This window comes from Molothrus ater, chromosome 6, assembly GCF_012460135.2.
Source record: "Molothrus ater isolate BHLD 08-10-18 breed brown headed cowbird chromosome 6, BPBGC_Mater_1.1, whole genome shotgun sequence".
Classification (NCBI taxonomy): Eukaryota; Metazoa; Chordata; class Aves; order Passeriformes; family Icteridae; genus Molothrus; species Molothrus ater.
The window spans coordinates 59015624-59036315 of record NC_050483.2 but is presented as its reverse complement, the minus strand read 5'-3'; the positions used below and the strand labels follow the sequence as shown (position 1 = coordinate 59036315).

General features: G+C 41.1%; 1 protein-coding gene across 2 annotated transcripts in view; it reads left to right on the top strand.

The window, feature by feature from the left end:
* PELI2 (pellino E3 ubiquitin protein ligase family member 2) overlaps positions 1-19934 on the top strand; it is a 66545-nt gene extending 46611 nt beyond the window's left edge. For both annotated transcript variants that reach the window (XM_036384940.2, XM_036384939.2), the window contains 4 exons: positions 9533-9634; positions 14522-14719; positions 15015-15203; positions 19260-19934. In XM_036384940.2, the coding sequence (XP_036240833.1) occupies positions 9533-9634; positions 14522-14719; positions 15015-15203; positions 19260-19838 (1068 nt within the window). In that variant the 3' untranslated portion in view covers positions 19839-19934. The remainder of the gene's footprint in view (positions 1-9532; positions 9635-14521; positions 14720-15014; positions 15204-19259) is intronic.
* The last annotated feature ends 758 nt before the right edge of the window (positions 19935-20692 follow it).

The following is a 20692-nucleotide window of genomic DNA, read 5'->3' as shown; positions in this document are numbered from 1 at the left end:
AGGCAGTGCTCGTCCCACATCCCCCAGAGCCCTGACACCTCCTGGCTGCAGAGATGGTCTTTTTTTTTAATCCCTTGTATAATTTAGAAAGGTTTGGGAATCAGGACCAGCCTTTTTTTGCACAGTTCAGAGACAGCACCAGAGGGGTTTACAGTCACTTATGTTTTGGAATGAGCCTGGCAGCTGCACATGTGGAGAGGAAAGCTCCTTGCTTCCCACTTGTTAGCAACTTGATTTTTCAACTCCCATGCAGCACATAAATCAGGATTTAATTCTGACTGCTGTTTTATGTATTATCTTGTTGACTTAAATCACTTAAATAGCTCAGTTAAACACAGTTCAGAGTGTGTGTGTTTTTAAATACACTAAGTTGTGTGTAAGGAATGTGAGTAAGCTCTGAACTTTGCCCAGGAAGATGCTTGGTAATGTGTATAAATGAGAACTGGAAAGGTTACAAATACTGTGTTTGCTGTGCACTTGTAGGGCTAAAGAAGCCCAAAATAATTTTTTTTTTCCCCCCATGCAAGATGTGGGCTGTTAACTTGTTAGTGAGCTGAGAGGTCAGATCATCCCTTTTATCCCTGTAGGAGCCAGATCCTACAGATTTACCTGTTTTGTGCCTTCTGCCCCCCAGAAATCCCTTGCAGTAAGGAAGCTCTGGTTGAAAAGTGGGCTTAACATACTTCTGCCCAGAGCTACTGTCAAGTTTGCCTAACTTGGTTCAAGCACCAGTTGAACTATTTTACAGGATAGTTTTTTATTATTGAAAGTCTCCATGGAGGAAATTGCCACAAAGTCCAATTTGCAATGACTTGTTGCAGTTCCTGCAGCAATCCCAGACCAGTAAAAAATAATCTGATTGCTTTTGGGTTTGTTCTGTCTTGCCAATATTCCATAGTGTGATTTCTAGAAAGCAGCTTCTGTCCCTGATAGGCTCTATAAAATCTTAACTGCTTTCTAGAAGCACTGAATGGCTTTTTGGCAAGAAGAATTTGCCTTTTTTTCCCCCCCATCCTCTTGAGAGAGTTTTGTGCAGCTGCCTAACAGGTCTGTTAAGGTAACTGTCTGGAGAGTCTTTGGCTGTCTTAATGTAGAACTGAGTCATGTCAGATGCAGTTTATGGATTCTGGGAGCTGTGGGATGATCTGCAGCTTCTCCTGGTGTTATTGTGTGCTCTCCTTGGCAGGCAGGCACAGCTTGGTGCTCAGGGGTGCTTTGATTCACAGAAGCATTCACTGCTGATGAGCTGAGTGTACAAATCTTTCAGGCTGTGGATTGATAGAAGCCCTTGAGGGGACTTTAGCACTATTTTTTTTTTTTTTTTTTTTTTTTTTTTTTTTTTTTTTTTTTTTTTTTTTTTTTTTTTTTTTTTTTTTTTGTCTGGCTTTTAGTTAAGGATTCTAATTTGTGGCTATTTTGTGTGCTTGGCATACCCAAATACATGAGTGTAGCCAGGCATCTGCTGCTTTTGTTCTGATGTGTATAAATGAATTGTAGACTGTTGGCACCAGAATGTTCAGTTACAAACACTGTTGCATCCTTCTCTAATTACTGATATTTTTGTGGGTGTGTCAAGAGATTTGGGGATGTGATCCAGCTGCAGTGACAAAATCATGTTTATGCCTTCATGTTTAAATCTGTAGTCTTCCTGGAGAAATCCTACTCTTAGGAAATTAATGCCAGGAGTTCTGGGGTCAGAAGTTTTGCTTTACAAAAAGTCACACATGAGGGAAAGTCTCACTGGTGTCCAAAAATTATTAAATAATTTGAGTGTAATCTGTACTGAGAAGAATATGGAAGTCTAATCTGTGATACAGTGAAGGATCCCCATATAGTCTGTAGTGATCAGTTAAGACAATGAAAAGAGAATCCCTGCTGGAATAAATAAGAATTAGTGTGACTTCTTTTTTTTTTAAGTATGGAAAAGTTATTGTTAACTGGAAATATAAAAAAAATGCAAAACTGCCAAAAATCTGCATGTGACAGTCTGATACAACACCAGTGAAGGTCTCCTATGAAACAGATGAAACTCTGCATAGCACAGTGATAAACAGAAATGTCTCCTGAGGCTCCAAAGCAGCTGGAATTGCCCTCAACACAGGGTTCCCAGCAGGCAGCTCTAGAGCAGCTGTGCTAGAAAGTGTCACAGCAATGTGCAGGCATGAATGTGTCCAGAGGAGCATTCTGGATTTTGGGAAGGATGATTTATGCTTTGGGTAGTTGATGTATCTGACGCTGCTGCAGTTTTGTGTGATGCCTCTGAGCTGTCTCTGGCTCTGGTCTGTTTGGGGGAGAAATTCAGCAAACTGACTAAAGGAGGAAAACCACAGATAATTCCAAAGATGGATGAAAGATCACTTGTAATGTATTGTTACTGAACATGGCAGAAGAAAATGGAAGGAGAGAAGAAAGATCTTAAGGGCTGCAAAAGTGAAAAAGTGAGATTAGGCAGAAGAAAATGATTCATAGGTTGGTTCTGTAAAGTGTTGGTTCACAACCACCAAAAGCTGGTGATTTACAAAGCAACTCCTGAGCTACTGTGTCATGAAGTTGATGTGTGTTGGTATAAACTGGTGTCTACTTTGAGCTGCTTTTACTGATTTGGGGGAACAACTGAGCTGTAGAGCTGGTCAGGAGTCCTAGGAATGAGGAGGGACTTTGGTCTGGTCAGTGGCTGCAAAAATGATGGTTTGGACCCCTAACTTCAATCTGTGCACTTTCACCAACACCCCCTGTGCATTTTGAAGATGTTTTGAATACTCCTTTTTGTTTGAGGAGTACCCTACTCTACATTCTTCTGAAAAGCAGAGTTTAGCCAAGTGTCTTATCAGCCCTGAGTTAGCTTTGCAGTAGCTTATCTAGGAAAAACTAGAAAGTTTCCTATCTAGGAAACTTTTCCCTTTCTGCCTCCTTCCTTGCAGCAGGACCCAACCAGAGAATTAGGGAATGACATGTTTTGATGCTGCCTCTCTAGAGAGGGTGCTGTGTGTGGTATTGGCTGCTCGTCTAAAACAACACAGATTCAGCAAATGGACAAAAGGGTTTAACATCTGCCTGTTGAGTTGATAAATGGTGAAGTGCTCCAGTGGCAACACACAACCTCACATGTGCACTTGGAGCAGATGGCTTTGATGTGTGCTCCAGACAAATGTGCTGTCCCTTCTGTCCCCTCCAGCCTCAGCAGGAAAGGGTGCACAGAACAAACTTGGGAGTGCTTCAGAAGCCATAAAAATGTGAAGTGTAAATAAAACCACACTGTGCTGACTTTGTTTCTGTGTAGTCACTGAGCTTTGAGTTTTGGGAGGTGATCTGCATTCAGGAAAGTGAAGTGGGGTAGGTGACCTGCTATTTTCATGCTTCAACTTGTTCATTTTGACAGGGATTGCAGACAGTGCCACACATAGGTTGTTTCAAAGTGACAAAATTTAATTTCTTTGGGGTGGCACATTTCCTTCCCTACATGCAGTTACTGGCTCTTGGTCGTTTTTTTGGCCATTTCCTAATACTCATTTAGTTGTCAAGAGAATATTGACAGCTGAAGTATTAGAGACAGACAAGGTGTTAACATTGATATTTCAAAAATGACTGCATAGATGTTGTTGCAGTTGCAGTGTTTATAAAGAAAGGGAAAATCCTGGAAGAATGGGCTTGTATGGAGCTGTGCAGGAAGCAGATGCAGAGTTAAAAGAGCTGGGCCAGTGGTTCTGGTTGATTCAGATATTTCAGTCTCTCCTACAGGCACATTAAACCCTTAAGTTTTCCATAATAATGTGTCCTTTGCAGAAGGCTGTAGGAAAATTACAGTATATATATAATGGCTGTAGCAGTAGGCAGAGGTCAGTGTAAGTTTATTGAAATGCTGTCTTAGAGAAGCAGCAATTCTGGGCAATTACTGTTAGGTTTGAGACAGAGTAAAATTGCAAACAGTCTTTAGCTCATGATCTATGAATTGGCATTTGTCTTAATTTGCTGGGAAACTTCCCAAGTGGTGGACATGCTTTTCTGATGTGGGTAAGATATCAGTGGCTCATGCTCAGGAGCTTTTGTTGGGTTATCTTATGATAACTCAGAGTCTGCTGGCTCTGGCAGCCAGTCTGTCCAAAAATCCAGTGGAAATGGGATGTGTTCTTCACTTTTGAAGGCTTCCTTCCTTGCTGGCTAAAGCTTCCTTTAAGTTGCAAGATCTTTTGTCTGACATCCCTGAGTGTTTCTTGTGTTCTCTTTTTATAAAAGCAATGGAAGGCTGGCAGCCAAGTCTGAAAGCATTTAACTCATGAAGGCTCTGCTGTCATTAATTTTAAACACGTCACTGTGGTGTCGGTCAGCTCAGCTACCAACAAAGAAAACTAAAGTGTTCCCATAAATCATTTTATTGTCCTAATCCAACCTAATTAACTAAACTAAAAATCCTATTCTGATGAAGCAGCCCTTCCTGTGAGACATCTGCCTCTTTCTTAATGGATTTTAGCTTTTATTTCTGCTGTAGTGCACAAGAGTTGGTGACTGTAATAACGTTAAGTCCCTCTTGCCCTCTTTGGGGAGCTCACCTACCACAAGGGAATTCATTTCAAATTTCCAAATGCAGAGGATTTTTTTTTTTTTATTCCTTGGGAGCATGGTGTGCAAGCCAGGAGGAAGCAATAAAATCTCTATTTCTAGAAGTGGATTAGACTTGTTCCCTGCAAGCTTTGCAAGTAAAGGCTCTGAGAATTTTGGGATCTGCTTCTGTAGTTCATTGACAGGCTCCTGACACGGAAGGATTGACTTAACAGTGTTAAGTTGATGTAATCGTGCAGTGAGCTCCTGACCTGTTCTTGAACTCTAGGGCTGGAGGTGGCTCAGGGGAATGAGCAGCACTGTCACAAAGTGTGCAGGGCTTTGCTGTGGCACACCAGGACATGATCCCAGGCTGGGAACATCTGGCTGAGCACAGATAGAAATGCAGTGTAGGAGAAAAAGGTGGAAATTCTGACTAAAGAGCTATTTCTGCTCTTGGGGATAATCTGTTGAAGATTTGTTAAATTCTAGTTTTGTTCCCTCCTTTTTCTGTATCTTGGCTGAAAAAGCAGAGCACTAAGAAACACTGGTTTTAATATAACCTTTATATATTCTTATTCCCTTTATCTATGAGGTGCCTTTACATGGGGTGAGGCAATTTGATTTTCTCCCTTCTTGAAATGCTGATAAAACTGATAGCATCCCCTTTCCAGGGGGAGTGAGTGCAGAGCAAAGAATTCAGATGGACTGAGATATTCCGGGGGCTGCCAGAGTTGCAGTGTTGCTGCTGGGAAAGCAGACTCTGTTTGATCTCTATTTGATCTTGGCTCCTCTGAGACCTGACAGATTTGTAAGTCATAGCCTTTAGCTGCTGCTTTGATTGTGAGGGCAAAGTGCTGGAACGAGGTTTTGTTCTCAAAACGGAGAGAAAGGAGCAAGAATGAAAAAGTGTGTGTAAGGAGGCAGGGGAAAAACCAAGGCCAAGTGGAATTCCAGCCAGCAGGAAGGATATAACTGGAAACTTGAGCTACTAGCAAAGTTGAAAAATAAAAAAAAAGGAACATTTGCTTGGGCCATGTTGTTGTGAGGTCATGGGTCCTTTCGGTCTCTGTTAAAATTGGGCGGTTTTGGTCCAAAATCACCAGAACACAAATCATGAGGTAGTGGGGGGAGCTGTGGGGTTTGCCTGGAGCAATAGGGAGGAATCTTCCTGCTCACCACTGAGGCTTGGAGCCTCCATGTGGGAAGCCCCATGGAGTTGGATGGATTGCTGTGCAAACATGAGCCCTGTCTTGGAAAAGTGCTGGGCAAATCTGTCCCTTGATGCCATGTAGAATGTGGCACTCAGGGTTCCCCTCCTGCTTTATTTGGCATTTGGACTTCCTAAAATCCCTCAGCCCCACTATGGACATAGTCACTAGCAGTGGAATCATTCTGGAAAAATCTCTTGCTGCTGTTTGTTCCCCCTGCTCCTCCACAGGGTTTTTGTCAGTTCACCTTCACTTTGCTCTCTGTTTTCTCCAAAGGGAGCTACTTGAACTCAGAACCTTGAGACAGTTAAATGTAGAAAACCAAATGTTGTATGGACAGCTGGATTCACCCAGCCTGTGTTTCCCCAGCATTCCTGCTGGACAAGGGCTGGAATTTTCTGTGTCCAGCCTGGATTGGCTTGGTAGGCTCAGGCTATGGATGTTAGTGAGGTTTTCCAGCATTTGTATCTGTTGGAAACTAATTCAGGGTGTTTGCTTTTTTGTTTTCCTGTTCAATTAATATTTTTCATTAAACTTTTAAGAACCTGAGAAATAGGAACAAACTGCTCAAGTAAAGGAGTCCAAAATGCTGGAAGTGCCTGAAGGAAGATTTCCCTTCCCTCACTACTCAGGTGAAACCACAATCCTGGGATTTATGGTTGGATTTGATGATCTTAAAGGTGTGTTAAAATTCAAATGATTCTACAATTCCACTCATTCAAAAGCTTAGTGGATTCTAAAAAAAAGCTTTGAAAATAGCCAGTGTTGCTCTGGTGGATCTTGGCAGCCTTGGAGTGGAGGTGAGGAGGCAGAGGTGTGGAGTTTAGTGCCAAGTTCTTGTTTTTCCTTATCCTGTTTCCTGCCTGGAAGGTGGACATGGTGTTGTCCAGCCTGAAACTCTGAATTTATCAGTTCAAACTTGTGAAGCTGCTGTAATTCTTGTAGGAGTCAGGGCTTTTCTCCCGCTGCAGTTGCTACACCAGGGCAATTATGTGACAGCATCGAGGGGGTTTGAGGAGGGAATCCTGCTGACAGGAAAATTCCAATGCTAAAAGCAGTAAAAAGGCAAACTCACTATTTTGGTTGCAAAAAACCCCCCAGATTTGTGCAATCAGTCTCCAGACTCTTTTGGGACTTCTAGTAATGTGGTTCAATATTTCCTCAAGCAGTCAAAATCCTTCATGATTTTGCCTGTGTCTGCATTCCACTTGCAGTAGTGTTTTATTAGGAGTCTTAACTTCCACTGTTTTGTGTAGTTCCTAAAATACTGTTACTTGTCTCTTTTTTAAATTTTAGTTTTTGACTTGGAAGTGGCCAATTGCTTTGAGACCAGCACTTAAAATATCTGTAAAGTGTCTGAATTGGAGAGTAACTGTTGGTGCTGAGCAAGCTGTGAAAGCACACAAGTTGAAACATTTCTCATAACGTTCTTGCCTTTTTCCAAAAATGATTACACAATTCCAGGAAATTAAATGTAGCATTTCTTCACTGAAAATAACTGGGTATAAATAATGGAAAACAAAGAGGAGGGGGAGTAGATGGGAAAGAAAAGTTGGGAGGGGAAAGGAGCACGCAGAGAAAAGAAGATTATGTCCTAGCCTGGAATTTCAGAGGACACACTGACCCTGGTCAGTATTATTAATATATCTGAGCCTTGAGCTCTGGAGGCGTAGGCCACGACCTGACTCAGTAATTCAGGAAGTCCTTTTTGTGTGTTTCCCTCTGTGTTTTTTCCATCAGACCTTAAAACTTTCAGCTTGGGTTCTCAGCAAAGCTTCCAAGTGATGCAGGAGCTTGTCTGGCACAGGATGAGCTTGGGCCACACGTCCCTGCCTGGGTGCTGGTGGGCACTGCTGCAGTCAGGACTGTCACATTTACACCCTGTCCTCTGCTGGATTCCAGCTGCAGCAGAGATTTGTGGAAATGAGTGAAATCTTGTGTAGGAAAGCTGTTGCTTTCTGATCTTTGAAATGGTGATAGCTGGTAATATGAGTATGAACTGATTATTGTTATATTAAGCTTAAAACTTAAGGTGTAATGGTCTCCTGTTGATTTCTTTATTTCATTTCATTCTTTTTTTCTTTATTTCTTTATATCCTGAGAACACCTCTATTTCTTTTATGTCCTAGGAACACCTGAGACCTGCCCAGGGTTTGAGATCCCTTTCTTAGTTGTCACAAAGGCACAGAGGAGAAACTTTAGAGAGCAGAGCTCAGTGTCCTGGCAGGTCACAGAGTGTAGTGACTTAATCCAAACTGCATTTCGGTGCCATTTGTTCTTCCCACTGTAGTGGTTTTCACAAAACACTATAAATGATCTGGGAAATTCAGAATGTGGCTATTACTGATTACCAAGTGTGTTTACATCACTTTTCAGCTGTTACAATGCCTAGACTTTGTCTTCAAATTTTGTTAAAAGCTTTATTGCAGAAAAGAAGTTCTGGGAAAGGTTGTCTTACCTAATCCTAGAATGGTTTGGTGGGAAGGGACCTTAAAGATGACCCAGTTCCACCCCTCTGCCATTGGAAAGGGCATTTTCCACTAGAGCAGGTGCTAGAACCTCCAGCAAGGGGCACATTGTAAAAACACTGTATGGTTGTAAATGCATGAGGTTTGCAAGAAACAATTCTTCCATTACGTATTTTCAATAATTCTGTGTCAAATACTCTTGCTAACCCTTAGTAGGCTTTTAGTATGCACATAGATGTTTTTAATACCTCCAGCATTCAGAAGGATTTTTAATGATTTGTTCAATAATTGATGGAGCTTTGGCATAATTTAGGCTTTTGTGAGGGATGGCAGGCAGATGAGTAGAATATATTTAGTTGTTTAGTTTAACCATCCCTGTCTGTGAATTCTTAAGGTGAAAAGCAGAACAAAGGAAAGCAGCAAGTGAGAGAACTTCTTGGAGGAAATTATCCCCTTAACTGAAAACTGGAGAAAGCCTTAATTAACTTATTAATTCATTGCTTAAGTGTCTGCAAAGTGTTTTCTGAGCAGTAACAGTCATTACCTTCCAGAATTGTGTGTGGTTATATGGACCTTTATATTTACATCTGTTGCTCTGTTAGCCAGGAGATTCAGTTTCTCAGCTCGTTTCCCTCAGTCTGGGTGAGATAAAGCAGAAAACAGGAGCTGTCCTCTTCTTGTCTTTTAAATACTGAAATCCTTTTTAATCTTTGATGCTAAATCCCATATCTGTAGACACCAGTCTACTTTGACAGGTAGTAAGAAGTACCCTTTAATGAGGAAAACCACACTGAAAGTCTGGATTTTGTCACCTGTTATATAAAATTGCTGGGCTCTTCCTGATATAACCAGAAATTTACTTCACCTGAAGTCCTGGCTTTTAACTGGAAATCAGTTCTATTGTTCACTTACTTCAAAAATAAACAAGCCAAAGCTCCCTCAGCTCCAAGTCTTTGCTAGGGTACAAGTTGCTGCAAGGGTTAGGAATTAAATATAATTTCAGAGTAAAAAAGGTGTTTGGAAAAAATACAATATTTTTTACACACAGAATACCATATAAAAATGATATTCTGTATGTAAAAATATCTATAAAAATGTAAAAAAAGCATTGGGTGCTTCTGAACTAGAAACAAACGAGTGCAGTTTGGGGTTTTCCATTAAAAACAAACAAAAGAAATCCTATTGTATGTGCTTAGCCAACCTTGTAATAACATGTTACCCTACACTGCTTTTCCTGATCACAGCAAAGGTGTTTATGTAGAAAAATGATTTGATTACAGTATTTTTGTGTGTAATAGACTTTTTTTTTATCCACAGGCAATCAGCTCAAAAGGCCACCACAGCATCTCTTACACATTATCCAGAACCCAGACAGTTATAGTGGAATATATTCATGACAGAGATACTGACATGTTTCAGGTAAGGCTCTAAAATACTTGGATTGTTCTTTACAAGCAACATAAGAAACCCCAGTTCTGCCTTATCCTCTGGGTATTCTCTGAGACCTGGGGGATTTCCACAGTCTGACCCAGCTGCATTTATATATATGGGAGCACTTGGAAATTTTGCATTATTGTGCTCTTTGCAAACCCACAGCAGCATCTCTTAATATTCTTACTGAGTTACTCCTTTAATTGTGCTCTGCCTTTTCTCCAAAGACAAACAGTACTGGAGAGAAAAGTGTGCTCTGTTTGGGTTCATGAGTGAGCACAGAATTACACCCACCCCCTCCAGATAATCATGTAGCTGGAGTAAAAAGGAAGTGGAAGGACTAGGACATGGGATGGGGAAGGAGGGAGGCAAAAGGAGCTGGGCAGTAGGGGAGACAAGGCAGTGATAAATTATATTTATCATTTCACTCATTATGCTGAGTTCTGAGGGGTGTGCAGATCCCTCAGGTGGTGTGGGCTGAGTTTCTCTAAGCTCCCATCCATTGTCCAGCACGTGCTCAGTGTCCCCTGCCTGCATTTGTGTTTGCCTGCATCATTTACCAATCCAGTAACCTAAGTGCTATTATTGTGCCATGGTTGTGTTTATGTATTAAAAGAGAGCAGAAATCCTGTGTGTACTTAGACTTCAAATTTGGAGAACCCAAACATGCCAAACAACCCTTTTTATTCTGGACTGTCAGGTCTGTGTTACCTAGAGCATCTCACCAGGAATTGTTATCCCTCCTCATTCAGCCTTTCATATTTAAAAGGGTCAGCAGCTGAGTGCTGTTGACAGAGAGGAAATAACTCTTTGGAGGTGTTGTTGCTTCTCTTGACTTCTGTGTTTTGCTCTATATTAAATTTTCCAGTGTGTCTGAAACTATTAGGTCCAAATAGGAATTGATTAAAACCCAGTCTTATTCATTTGCTGCAGAATGAAGGATTGAACAGCCAGGATGAACTGAAATAGGTTTTTCTGTGTTGACTAGTGAAAGAAAAATGTAACCCATCCATTGGGGTTACTGTGTGATGCTTGTTTAGTTCTTGAGTAGCTACAGCACAATTTTTTCCTCTATATAAATTTTGAAAAGCCATTTTTGAAAGCTGGAATTTTCCTCTTCTTGAGTACAGTAAAAAATGAATAAAGAGTTGCAGAAGAGCTGCTTTTTCTGGGCGTACTCTATAGACATCTATTGCACAATGTCCTAGTGGTGGGTACAGCTTTTTTGGGGAATAAGACACCATTTCAGTCTTGGGGTGTGGGGAGGGTCCTGCTGTGACTTGATCTCAGTGTGACCTCGAGTGCTGTGTCCTGGTTCAGGTTTCTGCTCTCTGGCTCTTTCCTGAGGATTGCATTCCCTGCATTGGCCTGCAGGAGTGTTCTGCTGGACTGTGGCAATAATTCCCCCCTGAAGCAGCACCACAGCAGCTGAAGAGGTTTCCATTATTTGTATGAGCCATTAGATTGTAACTGTTCTCATGAATCTGTTGGAGAAAAGTTCCTTGAGGATGTTTAGTGGAACCCTGTGGTACCTGATGACAAAATTCATGTCTGTTGATCCACAGAGCAGAGTTTCATGGTTGGTCAGGCATCACTTGGACAGACAATGCTTGGAGTTTGATGCTTTCTTTTTAAATGTGTGTTCTTGGCTTGTGTAGGATGTGCAAGTTGAAAAGGGAAGGATAATTCCTGGACCACAGGATTATCCTGAGCCTTAGGACCCCACTTTGACTGCAGTTAACATGTATTATCCTGGGCAAATCACTTGGCTTTTTGTTCTTTATTCCCACTGTGCTTCTTGAGCTGTTGCTCTGCTGTGTTGTTCGTAGTTTTGTTTTTTGGGTTTTTCAAATGTAACTATATTATGAAATTTGTGTGCAAATGCTGCTGTGCACCTTTATCTGAGTGGCATCCAGGTCAGATTTCTTCATTTAATTACAAAAAAGAATGCACAAATCTGTTCTTCTAGCATTCCCCAGGCTCTATATGATCCAGCATCCATGTGCTGCTATAAATGAAGATTTTCCTCAGAGTTTAACCATTCTGTTGATATGCATTAGGTGAAGTTAAACCTGTTCCTTTATGGTTTGATGGGGTGAAAATGGGTTGATTATATCTGCTCATGCCACTACAAAACCCAAAATGTGCAGCTCCTACCCTAAATAACCACAAGTTTATACAAGAAGCAGGTACATTCAATACAAAGCATTGATTTTTTTTCTGAAAAATGACCCTTCAGAAGACACAGACTCCAATTCTCACTCTCACCAGAGTGAAATTCTGTTGAAGCCCAAGAACCTGCAGCTGTTCAATTCTGTGCTGGCAGAGTTTGCCTTGTCAGGAGCAGTGTTTTACTGTCAGCAGCAAAGCCTGCCTCTCACACAGTTTAACAATCACCTGCAGAGGACACAACCCTGCTGCCTCTGCAGCACCTGGCACATTTATGGGTTCTTGTTGGAAGTAACTTGGGCCAATCAGATGACACAGTTTTAACAAGAAGGGTCCCAAAGTACAGCCTGAAGTTGCCAAAAGAAGAAAGTCTTCTGTGCTGTGGTGGAAAATGGGAGAAAAATGAGTAATGAAGTGCGTAAAGAGCAGCTCTGAATAATGGACTGGGTCTGTAGTGACTGTGGTCTGCCTGCAGCTGCAGATGAGGTGAAAGTTCTGCAGGGTGGATGTTGATAGCATCAAGTTTTGCATTTATTCCTTAGGTACTTGCTTTTCAGGTGATCTCAAACCCAAATTCATGCTTTAATACAGAGCTTGAGAAAATGGCCAGATTTTGAAGGCCACTTTTTCAAATAAATTCAAATGCTGAAAAGTAGCACAATACATGAGACTGATCCTCTAGAAGGCTTTCTCAGCTGGAAAAGGGAAGAAAACCAAATATTGAAAAGATTTGATTTTGGATATACATATTTGTGACACAAATGTGAAGTGTTTATATAAAATACTACGTATCATTCTAGAGATGTAAAAAAGCACATAGATGCACTGTTTATAGATCTTAATGCTCCTATCTGAAGAAATTGGAATTTCATGGTGAATGATTAGTGTGATGCAAGGCTGGGAGCACACACTTGTGTGCTTTGTCATCCTTTAAGGAAAAATGAGGCAGATTTTTCTCTAATTGCATCTAAAAGCTTTGAGAGAATGATCTATTTCAGAGACTGCAAGAAGCAGAAACTTGTTATGAACAAATTAATTTCATATTTGTTATTGATTATCCTTTAAGAGACTCCATGTACAGATGGAGAACAGTCAAAAGTTATTCATGACGTTCCTGCTGCTGCTCAGTGCTGACTCTTAGCAGGAATTGCTTTGGATGGGAAATAGAAGCCTGGTAGAAATAATACTGCAAAAAGAAGAAGAATATTGCTTTGTAAGATTTAGCTTCAAGTTGTCAAGTTCTATAAATCAGGAATATCCCATATTAAATAGTTTCTAAACTCTCTCTCCTGGGTACTCTAGTAGGCACTTTCTGTGAGAAATTGAAATGTAGACTTTTGATTAGGCCTTGTTGAGTATTTCCTGTGCCGGGAGCTGATCCCATTTTCTGCCTGTGCTGAGCCCTGGGATGTGGAGCCAGTAACTGGATGTGTCACTGGAGACAGGAATTCTGCCATGTGTTAGACTGCAGCCTGCAAACAGAGCTTGAAGGAGAAGCACAGCAGAGATCCCTGCACTATTCCTATCAATCCAGTTGTGACAAGGCTTAGGTGTGGATAATACTCATTTCCTTGACTCTTGAACAATGTTTCTTTAAAGCAGGTTTAGTTTGCAGAGATGTTTGTTAATGATAGAACCATACATGGCTCCCCATCAAGATCTGAGCAGAATGGAGCTTTTGGAGAGACAATGAGATCATGTTTAGTGAGGAGGTTATTTAATATCAGTATAGATACCTGAAAACTGAAGGTAATTTCAGCGAAGAGTATTCCTAATTCTGTTTGATCACAAGGTGTCTGTAAAATTAATACTGTGTTCCACTTCTTGTTCCTCAGCTCCACTCTCCCAGTTAAGCTCAAAGTTGGTGTAACACTAATTTGCCTGTGGAAATATTGATAAAGCCTCACTGTCTGTCTGGCAGTCAGATCCTTCCATCCATGTAGTCAGGAAGTTTTCTGTCCCAGATGTTTCCAGATTTGGAATTAAAATTTTTAGCTGACAAGACAGAAAAATCTTTTTGTCTACTACTGAGTCTACTCAGTCTTCCTTCCTACACACTATTGGGTGTATTTCATTTCTGCTCAACTCAAGAAGTTTTAAAATTCTGTTAGTCGTGCATGTGCATGATTAGGAACCAATTTCAACATAGGGTGGGTTTTGCCTGACAACACTTCTTTCTGGGACTATAAATCCTGAAAACATGAAGGTGGGTAACTCTTTGTTATGACATATCTAAATAACCAAGTTCTGGGTCTAAAAAAAGTCCTTTATTTTCATGGCAAATGTATTTGGAACTGGAAAATGTGAATAAAGGTTGTCAATCTAAGCTAGTGCTTTCTCAACTGACAGAATGTAGAGGTAAGTAATTTGCTGTGGTTGGATGAGGAAATAGCAAGGTGATAATACATTTTTTTGGTGACAATACTATTATCAAACAGATCAGCTGTGTTGATCTGTTTCAAGCAAGCATGAACATCACTTGTGGTAAGTGAAAATTTGTCATTCCACGTCTGTGTTGTATTTCTGCGTGGGACAAATGTGGAAATACAGGTTAGACTCTGGCTGGATCTTAACATCCAAAAATTCAGTAGACAGAAGTTTGCTGATGTCATCAGTAAAGTATTAACCTGGCAAAACTGTGTCCTCAATGCTTCATATTTCTGTGGGTATTTCTATTTATACCATTATCTTAATTGTTTTTTGCAGGTTGGGAGGTCTACAGAAAGCCCCATAGACTTTGTAGTAACAGACACTATTTCAGGAAATCAAAATAGTGATGAAACCCAGATTACCCAGAGCACCATCTCCCGATTTGCCTGCAGGATTGTTTGTGACAGGAACCCACCCTACACAGCAAGGATCTTTGCAGCTGGCTTTGACTCATCTAAAAATATATTTCTTGGTGTAAGTACTGCTAATAATGATGTTACAAGCAAGCTCTGGTTTATATTCTGTTACATTCAAGCCCCCAAATCTCCTTGTACTTGTTGATAACTTGTACTGTCATTAGACTTTTATTACTCCAATGCACCAGCTGCAGTGTTAAATAGAAACTGCATTTTTATGTGCCTGAGTTATCACCAGCAGAGACTCTGAGTGGTCATAATTGTCTTTAACAATGAGGCTGCACTTTAGGAGCTGTTAGAGGATTTTCTTTAGGTTGCTTTGATGCATTTCTGATAGTCACTGTCACACACAGGAGAAAGCAGCCAAGTGGAAGAACCCTGATGGCCACATGGACGGACTGACAACCAACGGGGTGCTGGTGATGCACCCCAAGGGAGGCTTCACGGAGGAGTCCAAGCCCGGGGTGTGGAGGGAGATCTCTGTCTGTGGGGACGTCTACACGCTCCGGGAGACCAGGTCTGCTCAGCACAGGGGCAAACTGGTGAGTGGGAACTTGTTGGTTCTGTTTTTTTTTTTTTTTATTTTTAATTTTTGTTGAGGTTGGGATTGAAGGTACTTGAGATGATAGTTTGCGTTCGGACTCAGGTGTTTATTATTTTTTATCAGTGTCACAGTCTTACAGCAGTGAGTTCTGTAGTTTTTCATTAACAAGGCACAAAAATGGTTAACTGTCTCTTGTTACAAGGTCTTTTAAGGCTAAACTATCTAATTAAGAAATGACACCTAAATTATTTTCACTTTTAACTCAATAACTAATCTCTCAAAGTCCCCACTGTGGACTTTCCTCTTCAACTATAAAATACCACCCAAACCCATGGAGAAGAAAGATGGTAAAGAAGAACAACCTGCTTCTACAACCTGCCCTAATACTTCTATCTTTCTTCCTATTTATTAGTATATTCTAAAATCCCAAACTCTTAAATTTTCCTCCCAGTGATATTACACACTTCTAACCAACTACACACCCGTAATCTCAGTGCTATCAGTCAATTTTGGAAGCCTGTTCCATGAATTCAGGTCAAATGAAGTGTTCTCCAGGAAGTCAGAGTCTGTTTGTACAGAAGGTCTAAAATTTTCAACATCCAGAACTCCAACAGGAAGTGACTGAAATTAATGAAGGGGTCCTGTGGATGTGACAGTCTTGTCAGAGAGACAGAAAGCTAGATCAGCTTTCCCATGAAACAGTCTGGGAAGTTTCAGGGAGCTGGAGAGAAAGAATGATAATCAAATGGAAACAATCCACAGGTGGTGTTTTGTAACAAGCTGTTTTCCCATTGGGTTGTTTACAAATGGGTGTCTTCATAATTAGCCAATGGTGATGGTGTTTTAATTAAAGGACCAATCAGGTCCACCTGTGGAGACCTAGAGTATAAAAAGGAATGAGTTCCTAATAAAATTGTTATTGGCCTTCTGAAAATGCATGGAGTGTGTCACTCTTTATCAGTGTCACTTCTGACTCAACAGTGACACAGGGTATTTGTTTTCCTGGCTTTGAATGGAGGCAGGTACAGGGTGGCTGGCCCTGAGCAGTTGCACTGTGAGTGTGTAAATCTGTGTTACAGCAGATTTTGCACTGCTGTTCTGTTCCTGAGTGTGTGGGAGAACACTCAGAGCTTTCTGCTAATGCCACTTTTCCAACTGAAATAGCACAGTGTTAAAGCAAAATAAACTCTGCTCTGGAATCTCCATCTCTGGAATGTTCTCCAGGGACATGGGGATGTCTGAAGTTGCTGCATGGGGAGCTGTCTTTTGCAGTACTACCAGAAGAGTCCACTTTTGTGCAAAGGCAGTTTGGGTAAGGCAGCTTCTGTTAGATTTACCTGCCACTGGGAAGATAAGAGGAGCCCTGGAAGTATATTCCTGTTTTCTCCTGTGAGGCAGGATGAGCTTTGCCTTTGCCAGAAGTGAGAGATTTCAGCTGCCAGGGACTTGTGACACATAAAACCAGGAGAGAAGTTCAATTAACTGACTTTGCAACTCTGCCATTGGCTTTGCAGAAAACTGCCTGCAGAAGGAGTTAGGGGAATGGAGTTGGGCTGCTCTGCTTCCAGCAGACACCCTTCAGGACATAAATTGCTCTGTCACACTGATGGTGGCAGGCAGATGTTGCCTGGGGACCTGGACAGATGATGTGGCAATTGCAGCCTTTGTGGTTAGCAAAACACCTTTTTAGTGCTGCTAAAGAGAGGCACAGCAAAACAAATGAATCCCCCTCCCTGCATCCAAAACGAGTTGAATGCTCATTTAAATAAAATTGCATGGCACACTGGTATTGATGTGATCAGTATTCCTTGATTGGGTTCATAAAACCAAATGCAGGCTGTATAATGAATTGAACGCGTTGCATATGAGGGGAGCTTTTTGTTTTGCTGTATGTGAAGGAATTATCTGAAAAGAGCAATAGAACAAGGCTTCTCTCATCTCTACTTGAACCACTACATTTTTCTGCTGGAATTACTTGGCAGTGGTGACCTCTTATCTGTAGTCTGTATTGTACCACTGAGGTGTTTTGTGCAAGGATGATCCATAGTTAATCTGTGAATTTAAACTGGATTAAAATGTAAATGCTACACTGGTTGTCATTCATAGTATTCTTAGGCAGATGTGATGATTTCATGTGACCTACTTAATGTATTTGTTTGTATTTGACTGTTTGTTCTGCATTAGTGGTATTTTCTGCATACTTTCTGTGCATAAAGCCAGGCAGTAGGTGTGTTTTTCTCTTTAATTTTATAAAGAGCCTTTTTAATATATATTCATCACTAATGAACTGTTAGCAAAGGCATGGATTGCTTATATGTTTGTGACATTAAGATAAAGAATATTTCAGTCAAGTACAATGTGTGTTTATAATAATCCCCTGAAAATGTTGTAAGTACCTGCTTTTAATGAGAGAGAAGCCTTTAGGCAGTGCACGATGGGGCTGTGTTTGCTTGGAATACCTCATTAAATAAGAGGGCTAATGAGTGGGGTGGTTAATTGTTCATAAGCTGAGCCTGTGTGACTTCCAATTTGTCACCTGAGAAATTCAGCTGCTGATTCTGTCTGCTGCAGTGCTAAGCCATGCAGGTACCTGTGCTGCTGCTGAGGCACACTCTGGGAGCTCATGCTTCTGCAAAGTGCTTGACCCTTGCCACTACCCCTGAAAAAATGGTTTCTGAGAGGCAGGACAGCTGGCCTGTCCTGGGTAGCAGTTTTTAGTCCATAAAGGACTTTTATTTTACTGTGTGAACAGCTTCTGTCAGTGTAATGTGGGCAAAGAATTCCAGGAGAGAATCTGCTAATGCAGCCCTCAGGGAATGGCATGTCTTTTCTTCAGTCTATCAGGACTTACTGAAATATGACAAAGGAACAGAGAATCAATATTGGAGGAAAAAAATGTGTGCTCAGGGGCCCAAAGACTGTATAATAACTTATATTGCAGCTGCAAATGCAAATCCCCTGTACAAGCACAGAATAAGAGAGCAGTGCTCATTATAATCCTAGATATAGGTTAGGAGGTGAGGTGGATTCAGGACAACAATAAGACAAAATTAAGCAGGTTAAATACTGAGAAAGGTGATGTGGTGTCTGTGTGGTGTTTGTGAGGCCCCCAGGAGGAGGGAAGAGATGGGAATCTGACTTCATGTTCTCAGAAGGCTGATTTATTATTTGATGATATATTTGTATTATATTAAAAGAATGCCATACTAAAACTATACTAAAAAATAGAGAAAGGATACAACAGAAGGCTGATTGATTATTTGATTATATTATATTAAAAGAATGCTATACTAAAACTATATGAAAGAAGTAGAGAAAAGATACATTAGAAGGCTCATTTATTATTTGATGATATTGTATTGTATTAAAAGAATGCTATACTAAAACTATATGAAAGAAGTAGAGAAAAGATACATTAGAAGGCTCATTTATTATTTGATGATATTGTATTGTATTAAAAGAATGCTATACTAAAACTATACAGAAAGGATACATCAGAAGGCTGATTTATTATTAATTACATTATAAGAATGCTATACTAAAACTATACTAAACTATAGAGAAAGGATACATCAGAAGACTGCTTTATTATTATATTATATTATAGGAATGCTATACTAAAACTATACTAAACCATAGAGAAAGGATACATCAGAAGGCTGATTGATTATTTGATGATATTATATTGTACTAAAAGAATGCTATACTAAAACTAAAGAAATAGAGAAAGGATACAGACAGAAGGCTTAACAAGAATGAATAATAAAAACCTGTGACTCCTCAGAGCCTTGACACAGCTGGACTGTGATTGGTCAATAAATTTAAACAATTCACAATCAAACAATCACCTAGCACATTCCAAAGCAGCAAAACACAAGGAGAAACAATCAGATCATTGTTTACATTTCTTTTGGAGGCTTCTCAGCTTTCCAGGAGAAGAAATCCCAGCGGCGAAGGGATTTTTTTTTCAAGAAATATCATGGTGACGAAGGGATTTTTTCAAAAAACATCACGGTGCCAGTGTGTGTAAAAGCTCTTTGTGTCCTGCCACCAGGTAGAAAACGAGACCAACGTGCTGCAGGACGGCTCCCTGATCGACCTGTGCGGGGCCACGCTGCTGTGGCGGACGGCGGACGGGCTCCTGCACTCGCCGACGCAGAAACACATCGAGGCTCTGCGGCAGGAGATCAACGCCGCCCGGCCCCAGTGCCCCGTGGGCTTCAACACCTTGGCCTTCCCCAGCATGACCCGCAAGGACGTGGTGAAGAAGAAGGACGTGGAGGAGAAGCAGCCTTGGGCCTACCTCAGCTGCGGCCACGTGCACGGCTACCACAACTGGGGCCACCGCAGCGACGCGGAGGTGAACGAGCGCGAGTGCCCCATGTGCAGAACCGTGGGCCGCTACGTGCCCCTGTGGCTGGGCTGCGAGGCCGGCTTCTACGTGGACGCCGGGCCCCCCACGCACGCCTTCACCCCCTGCGGACACGTGTGCTCCGAGAAAACTGCCAAATACTGGGCCCAGATCCCGCTGCCTCACGGCACTCACGCCTTCCACGCCGCCTGCCCCTTCTGCGCCACGCAGCTCACCGGAGACAACTGCGTCAAGCTCATCTTTCAGGGCCCCATCGACTGAGGAACCGCACGGAAATGACCACAATAAAAAGTGTTTTTGAACGGTTTACTGTGAAGATTTTTTTGCCACTAATTCTAGATTTTACCTTTTTTTATAATGTTGTTAATATAGGGGGCGGTGGGGCGGGGATGGAGGGACCGTGGTGGGGTTGGGATACATTGATACCTGGAACTCGACAGATATCAGTGGTGTTGCATGCTCGAAAGCAGCATATTCATGGAGTCTTCTTGGTCAAATTGTAGTATATTTGTAATCTTTTTATTAGTACCCTGGATCAGAAAAAGGTGTCTTAAATGATTTTTTTAAGCTAAGATTTTTTAATGGAAAGGTTTTTTCTTCTAAACTTTGACAAGCCTTTAAAACCTATTTTTCAAATCTAGAAGGAACATACAGAATGTAACTGTCTTTAATTTGCAATATAATTTAACTTGAATAGTTTCTCAAGGAGCAAATACAGAATGTGTGGACAACCATAGGTGAATGTTCACTAGAGATAATTGGATATGTAAGAGAAAAATTAGCTGCCTAAAGTGTAGAGGATAAAAGCTATTAAAATATCTATTATGATATAACACAGCTGGCCAAAAGGGCATCAAAGATTACTTGAAACTGAGGAAATCATGTTTGCATTGATTTCCTTTCAGTGTCGTAGATATCCACTGGCTATTAGGTATGGGAGATGGCTGATTATTTTCTGGTTTTGTTGTTTGTTTTTTTTTTTTTCCACTTAACCTGCATCTGGTGAAACCACTTTGCTCTTTTCCATACTCAGCTCTGGGGTTTAAGCTGATGTTCTGTCTATGTGTGGTCTGGCCTTTTTATTTCTGCTTTGCTTGCCCTCAGTGCTCCTTGCC